General features: G+C 42.9%; 1 protein-coding gene across 1 annotated transcript in view; it reads right to left on the bottom strand.

Annotated features, from left to right (window-relative positions):
- The window catches only part of PolA2 (DNA polymerase alpha subunit B), a 34,550-nt gene that overhangs the window by 8,627 nt on the left and 13,835 nt on the right, over window positions 1–12,088 (bottom strand). The window contains exons 11-15 of the mRNA XM_075689745.1: window positions 10,761–10,799; window positions 10,269–10,342; window positions 9,063–9,159; window positions 6,429–6,535; window positions 5,544–5,603 (exon numbers count right to left, since the gene is read on the bottom strand). Coding sequence (XP_075545860.1) covers window positions 5,544–5,603; window positions 6,429–6,535; window positions 9,063–9,159; window positions 10,269–10,342; window positions 10,761–10,799 — 377 coding nt within the window. The remainder of the gene's footprint in view (window positions 1–5,543; window positions 5,604–6,428; window positions 6,536–9,062; window positions 9,160–10,268; window positions 10,343–10,760; window positions 10,800–12,088) is intronic.

The following is a 12,088-nucleotide window of genomic DNA, read 5'->3' as shown; positions in this document are numbered from 1 at the left end:
TTGTCCCTAGCACTAAGGTCCCTATATAAAACAAGTTTTTCAAAACTTTTTTTTTCTATGGACCTTAGCTAGCACTAAAATTTGCAGCAGAAACAGATTAAGAAATTTATCGCAGCAGACTTTTTGTTTTCAGAAATGGCTTTGAAGAGGTCAAAATGTAGTTGGTTAACAAAAGTTTCACTCACTCCTGCAACAGCCGCCCATCATTCTGCTTTCCCTGTTTGCGAGGCTGGCAACCAGCATTGCTCTTACTTTTCAAGGTTGCTGAAATCGGTACTCCTATTTTTTTAGACATTGCTTGGACTGAAATATTTTGCATACAAAATTTCCACATGCTTTTGGAAGTAACTGCTGCAGGTATAAACACTTCTGAGGATGAACTCTTTGTTGTTCCATCAAAAACTGGGTCCTTAAATATAGGTTGTCAGTCCCTTTAAAGACTTTGTTCTCGCAATAGTGTCGGCATCTACTGTGACAAGTTGCTGCCACAGGATGGACAACAGAAATTTTTATGTGCACTCGACTTAATGCTGGCTGCACGTTATTAAAGAGGCTCTGAAACACTTTTCTCGACTCCAGCATTTCTCAACTTCAATAAATCTGAGTCTATATGTTCAGCAGAAGCGGAGTTATTGTCAATCAAAGATCACCTTCGATACCCTTCATGGTGCCCCCGCTCCTTTTACAATGCCTTGAACTATGAAGGCTATGGCAGAGCAGGGTGTGCCCACAACGTTCTGCCTACTGAACGTTGCTGCGGTGTGCAGTTCAAATTTGATTTTGGATGTTCACATTTAGACGCCACTCTTTCCAATATTGGCACCCACAATGCACCAAATGCAGTTGTCCTCAGCAAGCCACAGTGCGCTCAGCGAGTGGGCTTGTCACAGCTCTCCGCGATGGCCACAGTATCTATATTATGCAGAAGATGGCGGTAAGAGCGTTTGCTTTCTACATGACAGGGCTGGAGTGTGCGCTCAAGCTTATGTGCTCCAGCCTGGCTGTATTGCGTGGTGCAGACTGGCTTTGCTCTACACCAGCTTGACCAACAGATAGTAGCCAAATGCAACTTGCGCATGTTGAAGCGCTGTCAATAGCTCAATACGAAGCAATGTATGCCAAGGCGTCTAGACAGGAGCAGCCAGGAGGGAGTGTGCGCTGGCAAGAGTACATGTGGTCTGATCTTAAGTTTCACATGGTTCAAGGCAAGTTGAGTGTTTAAAGGTAATCAAAATTACCAAGACCAAGGGGACACAACACTGACAAGCAGGGTAGCCAAAGTTTAATTTCTATGTGTGCCAAGCGTGAGCAGATGACAGTCAACCTCTTCCAGAAGTATGTAATCCTTACGGAAATACGAAAGCAATTTTTTGCTTACTTCAGCCTGTTTATTAAACTGTATCAATCTGTATCAAAACTGTGTTTAGATCAAGAAGAGGATTGATCTAAACACAGTTTTATCAGCTGTAGTGAAGAGGAATGGTCAGAGAGGCGCAAGCTCAAGATTGCCTGGGCTGCTCTCGTTTAAAAACACTACCAACGCTTCCTGCTGATCTCGTGTCATGTAGCAGCCACGTATAGGAATCTCGCATATGATAGCATATGCAAGCCACCAGCAGCTTTGAAGCAGGTGAGGAGAAGGCTTCAATTGAAAAGGAAGTGTTTGAGAAATATGTGACTTTGTGCTCCTCTTGTCAGCTTCACATTTTGAGCACAACTACAAAATTTGGGTGAGGTGTTCACAACAGCGTATACTATCCGCAGACTCCACATTTCACCAGGCCTGAGGAGTGATTTAGAACCCCTATAACACGTGAAGGAGGGACTACATAGTAACAGCAAAACAAAGCAGTAAAGGGAGCAAAATCTTGCTTGTTGCACCAGATATTTGTATAAAGGTGAACACAGAGATACCTGGGCGTAAACTAATGTGCAATTAAGCCCGTGAAATAGCACTCCATAATGTACAATACGTAACGAGATATGAAGTGCCCATCAAGTGAAGAGCTGTCTTGAATATTGCTTATGTAAACATTCATTCTTCTGTATGACTGGGTTTACTAGGTCATGTGATGGAATACATTGCAATGGAGCTCCTTAGTCCAGTGATTGAATCAGGGCTCAGAGTCTGTGTGCTCCTAATGCGATGCTTTCTTTGGCTCAACTCAGGCACATTACGGTAGGTAGGCTCCTGCCTGCCGATGTCTCAGGACCCTTAAATAAAGAAGAATTAAAGTGTTCAGTACTGGGATCAAACCTTGGCTCCCGAATATAACTGCCCAGTGCTCTAACCTTTAGACCACGATCACATGAACACTTTCCTTGCGCCAATGTGAGCTAGCTCTTGAAGGGTCCTTAACCACCTTTCGGGCCTGGTGAAAAAACAAAGTCCCCAGATAGCATACACTGCTGTGAACATCTCAGCCAAGTTTTGCGTTCATGCACCGCACATGGAGCTCATAGACAAAGCATGAAGTCACCTTTGCTCTTTCTTTTTCTCAAATTCTCTCTTTTCAACAGAAGCCTGCTCCTTACTCTTTTTTGGACACTTTATTATGTAATATAGCAAATTCCCATACGTGGCTACTATTGTCCAATAGATGACATGAATTAGCCCTTCACCTTCCTGATGAGTACAGTCGTCATGAAATTTTGTACCAATATAACCAATGACTATAGTCGTCATAACCAAAACATTGTCACGCACTGAACCTATGATGACTATCCCCATCCTATTGCATCTAATTGCTATTCCTGACACTAGATGGCCAGGCTTGTCCATGCTATGCCATTTGTGTCTCACCTTTCATTATATTGCCCCCTCTGACAGCCCCACATAAGGCATGGCTGCCTCCAAGAAGCAAGGCAATAAAAGCACGCGTAAAATAAAGTATTTTATTCCTCATTAGACCACATCTCTGTAGAGTTTTGCTCGGAAACGGAAAGTGGTGTGTTCTCTTCTGAGGAATCTGATGACGACTATTCTATGGATGGTCCAGAGGACCTTGTGGCTGCTCATGAGTCTACCATACGAAGACTGCCTACTAACTGCTTTAGGAGCTGCGTAAAAGTAGCCACTACTCATGCGCGTGTTTCTGCAAAGTTTAGGTTATTTTTTCTTTGTGTTCTTTTTGTTCATAGTGTACAAAGCCCTGCAAAATGCTTTTCTGCAAGACAAAAGGGCCATGCAGTGAAGCCTTCTTATCGTTTTACACAATTTGTGAAATAAAGGAACCCCACTGAATTGAAATGATGGTGCCGTTTTATTAAAAAAATAAAAGCTCTACAAACTGAGCGAAAAAAAATTTCCAGTAAATTTGTTACAATTTTCTTCTTTTTTTCAAGGTAGGGAACGGTTTAAGAAGTGTGATTGGATCAGCACACTTCCTCCTACTGTTACTGTGTATATTTATTGACACAGTTTAATAAACAAGCTTAAGTAAGCGAAAATCTGTTTTCGAATTTTGATAACAATTATGCACTTCCAGAAGAAGCCGACTATTGTTTGCTCACGCTCTGCCGCTGCCACTAGTGTAGGAATTCAACTTTACAACCCTGCCTATCAGTGCCATAGCCATTGGGTTTCGCTAATTTCGACTAGTTTTGCACACTTAACTAGCCTATAACTATGGTAAACTCATGGTGAGACCACACGCACGCTTTCCAGCGCGCGCTCCCTCCTGGCTACTCCCGGTCAGATGCCTTGGCAAACTTCACTTTGTATTGAGCTATTGATGGCACTACAAAATGTGCAAGCTTGATGTGGCTACTATCCGTCAGTCAAGCTGGAGCAGAACAAAGCCAGTCCACACCTCGTAGCACGGCCAGACTGGGGCGTATGAGCGTGGGCAGGCACTCAATCCCTGCCGTGCACAAAGCAAACGCTGCACGTATGCGCTGTAGTTGCATGTGGCTGCGGTCTGCTGCCCAACGTAGATGCCACGGCCACTGCGGGTTGCTGTGATGAGTCCGCTGGCTGAGCGCATTGCGGTTTGCAGAGGACAACTGCATTTGGTGCGTCGTAGGTCCAAAATCGGAAGTAGTGGCATCTATGTGAACATCCAAAATCAAATTTGAACTGCGCGCCACGGCAATGTTCAGGAGGCAGAGCATTGCAGGCATGCTCCACTCCGCTGTAGGCTTCGCAGTGCAAGTCATTGGAGAAGGAACGGAAGCACTGCTAACCCAATCTTTGATTGCCAATAACTCCACTTTCAGCTGAACGCGTTGAAGTACTTCTTGCGGCAAAGTATTTCTGAAATAGTCTAATTTAACTTCAAATTCATTTCTCGATTTTGATAAAAAGTGGTTCAAAACTTTTTTATAGACGTTTGGTGCACGTGTCATGTTGCATAGCACAAGCAATAGGCTGTTTTAGAATAGAGGCTCCCAAAAGATAGGAGGCCCATAACGATCAGTGTCTTGCCACAGCGCATGCACCGAATCCAAACAGTATCTTTGGGCTTGGATTTTCACACGCCCGTAACGCTAAATTTCAAAAATAGCATAGGTGCCCCAAACACCCCAAACCTGTTTTGCGTCGTCTCAACAACGCCACGAATATCAAAAACGTGTCAACGCCTCCTCATTGAAAATAATAAACTGTCAGGCATACTTTTAATCCTGTAAAATATTACAGGTTGCATTATTTCATGTTTATTGTTCTCCAGCATTACAGTTTTAATTTTTCCTTCCGTGAGCAGGAAGGGTGCTGCAATCGCATGACACTAACACAAGCTGGAAACCCTATTCTAAAGCACATTCTCAGCGGGGCAGACTGTGAATGCAAAGCAGTCACTTGTTGGGGCAGCCTAAACTCTAGACCCATATTCTAAACCTCCCAATAGCACATGTGCACGTGCCAGGTTACGTTGGCCACAGAATTAGAAATAAGACGCACATAGTAAATTTTACGACTGTCTTTCGGGAGCATCACATCGCATATTGGCAAAAGTGAGAGCGAAAGCCAGTTTCATCCATTCTTTCCTCATGGCTCCTAGCACTTTGAAATGGTGTGTTAAATTGTGCCGCTTTGATGATCAGTTCAAGTCATAACAAAACAGGTTGTAATGGTTCTTCGCCAGAGCACAAAAAATCAGTAGTCATTCCATACTATCATACTATCATTGTCGCTGACGTCACCTGCTCGCTGCTGTTGTGACACAGATTCTCGCATGACATACTACATGCAATTGCTTGACATAGACAAAAATACGATGGTCAATTTTGAAATACATGGCAGAACCCCAAATGGTGCTCGATAGCAGAATGGTGCTCATGCCTGCAGAATGCTTTGCACATCATTGATTCTGATAGCGTATGGGATCTGCTTAATTATTATTTTTTCTAGAAACTACAGCAATAAAAAATGTGAACAACGAAACTTGAGCTTTACTTTGTCGTGTTAAAATTGACTAAACAGTCTAAGTTAATTAGAAGATAATTAAACTGTTCAAAGACCAAAGAACTTCAATATATGCACCATATATGTAAATAGTAGTGTTGAAAATTCTTTCACATGCAAGGCATGTGAATTGCCTCACCTCTGCTGAGTCAGAATGTGCTTTGCAAGACGAGACAGCCTGTCAGGCAGCTTCGGAGAGCTGAAATGTGAACAGAGCTGGTTACAATGAGACATTCAGGTTGCTTTCCCATGAAATAAAAGCACTAGTTCAAGCTTCGTCTACTTGCACCATACAGGCTACTGTTTTTAGCATGCATGCACAATCTATTCAAGGAAGAAAGATTTCACGGCAATGTGTTCTGCAATGTTGTAATGCCAAATAGAAAGGAATAATATGTGTTGCAGTGAAGATGCACTGCAAACTTGCCAGCGGCATGAATGCGCAACCAGACAGTGTTGCGCACAAGAACAGTGCAGGGTAAAGAATTGACAGGTGGCAGCTCGTAGCAGTCACAGCAATCATGTGGACAGGGTGGCAATAAAGCCATTGAAACAAACTAAATTCACGCTAACTTTATCCTCTTCTCTCTAAGGAGGCTTTTTTTCTATACATATTTATTTTTGAGACGGTGGCACAGTCTTCAAGTCCCCGTGGAACTTTTACAAGCGCCTGGCTGAAACTTCACAGTTGACAGAAGAAAAAAAAAGAAAGAATAATGCATGTAATAGCAGCTGGCCAATGAGAAAAGAAGGTGAGGAGGCAGAAGTGTTCCAAAAATGGTGTTACGTTAAATTTGTTTAGGGGCCCTTGTAGCAATAGCTCTGATGCACGTCGACGTACTACTGCGTGATGCCACCATTTGAAAGACTCTGGTTTGCATGAAGGTTTCCCAATGGTGCCTAACTGTGCAAGGCAGTAGAGTTTCCACACACTCCTGAACATTTCTTGTCTACTGCCACAGGCACAAATAAGAAATCTGGCCTATTGCCAAAGGTTCCAGCAAAAACAACCACTGGTACTCACAAGGATATCTCTTCCCTGCCAAGGTGCATCAATACATCTACGCTGGTAGTCCCAACAATGTAGCCACCGATGTCCAGAAGGCAAGGATCAGGGGCACAGATGATTTTCTGCAATCAAGCAGAAATGTAGCAGTGGTGGTGGTGGTAGCACAGTAATACTTTCACGGTGAGTTGAGCAAGAAGAATCGAGAGAACTGAGGGGCTAAGATTTTTTTGTGACTGACAACTGCACGAAGCCAAGGAAAGCATAGGGTAAAGTAACTCTTTTCTTAAAGGAAACAGGAAATGAAACTGGAAGACTGTAGACAACATGGAGCCAAAGGGAGTCAAGTCTGCAATCTCCACCTGACATCTACGATGCTCAGCCAATGGACAAGTTACAAAGTGGCATGCAATCTCAAACAGCTGCCAATAAGGCATTATGGGAATCTTGAGGGAAAATGCTCCGCCATCTGCTTCCTTTGCAGCCACTGTGTACCTCGTCCAACTGGAGGCAACCCTTTCTTCTACCGTCTTAGCTAGCCATAGCACAACAGATTACATAGCAAAACAAAGACAAGCGCGACCCAAGTGGCCACAAAATGCCACGAGGGAACCACAGTCGGGGCACCGAGTGCATCCGTGCTCCCGGAGCTGCTTTTTGCCTGCCAAGTGTATGCAGCAAAGCTTGTAAGTCATGGCCTGCTTTTGCAAAATGCGCAGCCACGACACACTGCTGAGAAGACAGTGGCACGCCATAAGAACCAGAATTTTTATGCGCACTACTACTTTGTTGCATTTTGGCTGTGCGCACGCACTGAGACACTCCGGCTAGAATCACGTTTAAAGCAATTTACCACATAAACAGTTTCTTGTGGGGCTCTTCACTGTGTGTGTTACACACTAGAATATGCCTCATGCCGGCTAGGGTACCGAAAATGTCAGTTTGCAGAGATATCTGTGAATGTGTCTTTCAACGCGTTTTGACAAGTTGCCAAGCACCACCGAAAGATTACACATAAGCGTTACCTTTCGTTGGCACTTACTTCCAAGCCTGTGCTGAAAAATACGCCTTGGTGTATACTGGCAACAGCTATGAGGTTCTTGCGAGTGTGTTTTCATCTTTAAGATCACACTGCGTCGCAAAATGCTGCACAACCCTTATCCATTTCAGCAACTGTCTGACAATTTTTGCAAGCCTTTTGCTCATTTCGCAGGCAGATAACTTGTCAAGAGATTTCTTACAGAATAGAGGTTGCATTGACAAGTGCGGCCAAAGAGCTCGTGAAAGACAAGCATCAGCTGCGGACCCCACACACTCTCATGCATAGGACCAGTGTGAGCAGACACAGTGCACAACATTTCGTGCACCCCGAAGTGCGAGTTTGGGCTGGCACGTGTCACCACACTCACCCACAGAGGCCAATCAGAACATGCAGTTTTCCGAGCGCATTGATGGTGAGGTTGGCGAGCGGTCTCATTGCGGCACCCCGTGGTGGTCGCAGTATCTAGCTTTGTAGCACACAGTCTCCAAAACTGAAACTGACCCTCAAAGTTCCCATAATGCCCTTGGCATCACAGGCGCCTGTCCTTCACTCCCACCAAATTTCTTGGGTATTTGTACGTGTACTAAAGCCAGCTCCGGGAGCGCTAGCCATTGCTACTCACAGCCATAGCGAGCAACCTACGTCCTTTCAAACACAGACATCAGATATGCTATGTGAGCATGGTTGAAGGGTCACAATTATAACATCTTTGTCATAACAACAAGCATTACTGACAATGCAAAGCAAGACATGATGGCAACACACAGCTCCCTTTGAAAGGCTGACAAACAGACAGCAATGTAAAAGAAAGCCTTGATATGCGATCCCCGTGATATTTTAAAGGGGCCCTAAACCACCCCTCAGGCTTGGTGAAATAACATAGTCTGCTGGTAGCATGCGCTGCTGTGAACATCTCAGCCAAGTTTCTCTATCGTATGCGGGGCGTGGGCTCGCAAGCGGATCACGAGGTCCACTTTTCTCTCAAATGCTCTCTTTTCAACAGAATGCCCTGTCCTCATACTCTTCTGGATGCTTTATTTCGTCGTCGGATGCTTTATTTGGTCATTCACTTAGATGGCTGCTATTGGCGGATGGTTGACATCAAGCTGCAGTGGACTACATGGTGTAGATACTGCGACCGCTACAGGGTGCCGCCATGATTCCGCTGGTTAGGTGCACTGCGGCTCACCGAGGACAACTGCGTTTGGCTTATGTTTAGCACGTCATAGGCACCAAAGGCGGAAGTAGTGGCTTCTACGTTAACATCCAAAATGAAATTTGGACTGCGCACTATGATGATATTTAAAAGGTGGAGCGCTGTGGGCATGCCCCACTGCAACATAGCCTTCACAGTGCAAGGCATTGAAGAAGGAACAGGAGCACAGCAGGGGCCACGTTTGGTTGCCAATAACTCCGCTTCTGTTAAACGCATTGAAATACTTTTGCAGCAAAGTATTTCTGAAATAGCCTATTTTCATTTCAAATACCTTTCTCCACTTCGACAAAAAGTGGTTCAGGGCCCCTTTAAAGACAGCCTAACAAGAACATGTGAAAAAAAACAGCACACGCAGAAATTAACAGCCTTTGCGTGCTTCGAGGGATACACGCACCTCATATTTCTTTCCAAGTCTGAATGGTGGTGTTGGGAAGACATGGTCATGATGTACATCCTGGTTAGAGGGCACTAGGACAACCTGCGTTCTCGTTCTGCAAATGAAAACAAAATGCAGCACATCCAACGAGTTGGAATCTATATACAGCGAAGCTTTGTGTGAGTGCATAAAGAGTCAAAACAGGAGTTCGTCTTTACTGAATGTCCGCACAAAGTGACACGAAAGGCTTTGTTCAGGCACTGTAGAGAGGCTAATGCAGTGCTGCCGTTGCGGATGCACGAAGGCAGACATTCTGAGTTTTTTTTTTTTTTTTTCCTATTCCCCGCAAGGACGGCGCCGCCACTATGGCGGATGCGAGCACTATGTGGTGGTGGTGCAAAAAACCCAGTGGCGCACTCCGCTGTGACTGATTGGCTTATTTCGCAAGTGAACAGCCACGCCGCAGCACCCATGGTCAACCTGGCGAGGTTCACAAAGAAAAGCTTCACTTTGAAAAAATTAAAATGAACGCACAATGTTGACCGAATTGGAAGATTTGGCTAGCTGTAATCTTGAGAACATGACATCATGCTACTTACTAGCACAGCACAGTCATCACAAAGAAGCACTGTGTGTACCAGTCACCTTTCATTTTGTTTTTCTGTGCTAACTCGTGTCATAAGAACACAGAGAGGCCAAATATGCAGACATTTAGGATTTTTGGCAATTTCATGAGGAAACGTCAAAATGAAGCTTTGGAAAAAATGCTAGAAATGTTTGCAAGACACATGTGTAGACTGTCGTGACAAACTGCACATATGTGGAAACAAAATTGATTGTGGCATAGGAGAACCTTCTAAATTAGATTTGACCGTGCACAAAGTTAGTTTACAAGCCACAAACCGGGCATTTTACGGCAACAAGCAACTATGAGCTCAGTAGTGAGCAATGTGATTACATCCGTAATGCAAGTTGCGCCTCAGTGCTGTGACCTCTGATGAAGAAGCAAGAGAAGTTGTGGTGCTGTGAAACTGCAGGTCTCCAGAGGTGCTTCAGGTATGCTTAATCCGCAACAAAAAATGATCATCATGTCAACATGACAACAATGAGATTATACATATAAAGGTTCAAAGAAAAGAAGGCACCACGAATGGGAAAACCGAGGATGCAGCCAACTATCTGAGCAACAAAACTTATATTTGGACTTTTAAAGAAACATCTTACTTTTGTAATGCATTAGCTAGTGCATCGATTTGATTTTGGAATATGGTGTCATATGTATCAGGTAGGTTCCCCTTCTGAAAAGAAACAGTAGACAGAAATGTGACCATGAGGACCATTGCATAACCTGCAGATAGAAAGACATACTCATTCACTGTTGTCAATACAAAATAGGTACATTATGTCATTGAAATGGCCAGCTGCATTTGATGACATATGCCTTGGGCCACTTTTCTTTAATTAGCGTATATTTAAACAGTGAACTTAAAAGTTATTCAAATCTTTCTGGCTGAAGACAGCCATGAAAACTAAACAAACTAAGGACATAATGTGCAATAGAAAGAACATGCACGCAACACGGACGAGGACTTGCATATATTTACTTCGATCAATTGGTATGTACAATGCTTTTGATTCTTAATCTAAGCAATTTAGCTAGGAATGTAGGTTTCAAGAAGCAAATCGCAGAGAATTATGGCACACAATAGTACGAACCTGGATCAACTCATGACGACTGTCTACAAAGGGTCCCATCTGGTAATAAAGAAAAGAACAGTAGGGTAATAAATATCTTTGCCGACCAAATGGTAGAAAAGCAGGTTACAGCAGCGACATAATGATGAAACTTCTACAAATAGCCAATTATCACAATGAGCAAGCACAATTGCGAGACCCAAAGGACTTCATATTTGGTAGTCACCATCATACAAAGTGACAATGAATCCAGAAAAAGCATAGGAGAAGTCATTTTTTATGTGTAACTTAAAATGCAGAAATAACAAGGTAAAGGGAAATGAAAGTGGATGAACAGATAACTTGCCATAACATAACATTTAACTTCCCCTATGTTTTCTCTGGCTTCACTGCCTATTATTACGTACGATTTCAATTATAACAGGTGTGTGACAAAAATGACACACATTTAGTTTTTGGCTCTAATACCTAATTCTACATTTATGCAATATGCGCACTGTATTTTCAATTTACACATATATATAAAAAATTTAAAATCAATTATTTAATTATAAGCTGGCAAAACAAACCCTACAGTGCAACAAAGACAAGCAGCAATAAGCACAAATGGTCCTGCTGCTATGTTATCTCTAGTAGCTTATGTTTTTGAAAGCAACACTTTCAATATTTCTGCTACTATTAGTACTACGTACTACTACAGTATTGCTGCGAACTAGCCACTGCTGTTACTTTTAGCTACCACAAAATTTTCAACAAGATGTAAGTAAGGGAATCTCAAGGCAGTGACATGTGAGAACAGTTGTGTCAAGAACTGAGAACATACAGCCCAACCTTTGTCTGCAAATCCATCATGCATTCGAAACAGTACTGCCAATTCTTAACTCGGCGGCTAATTTACTCAGAACTTGAAATGGGTGTGGTAATTGCACCGCACAGAGGAAAAAAACAAAAGGAAAATCAAATCAATTTTTAAAGAATAATAAAGTTGGTAATCCTTGTATTCAAGATGTCATACTTACATCATTGAAATTCATTATTAAAACCAACAGGCCAACAAGAGTTAAGCAGATACTGTTCCCCTTAAATAAATTGAAAGCACTAAGTGGCAGTTATTTCACAATCGTGCAACAGAAACAGCACTGAGAATTGGCAAAGGAAAAGGGCTCGGAATAATTCCAGCAGCTTTCCCTTATAGCTTATATTTATTTACTTGTAATACACTATCTGTTCTTTTTTTTTTAGGATGTAACTAAATAATCCACACCATTTAAGTACGTCTATGCACTATTCCATGTATCTGTACTTTGATTCATAGAAATGTTGACTACACGAAAGTCTAATTGCCAAAA

The sequence above is a fragment of the Dermacentor variabilis genome, chromosome 4, assembly GCF_050947875.1.
Source record: "Dermacentor variabilis isolate Ectoservices chromosome 4, ASM5094787v1, whole genome shotgun sequence".
Classification (NCBI taxonomy): Eukaryota; Metazoa; Arthropoda; class Arachnida; order Ixodida; family Ixodidae; genus Dermacentor; species Dermacentor variabilis.
This window is presented reverse-complemented; position numbering and strand designations above follow the sequence as displayed.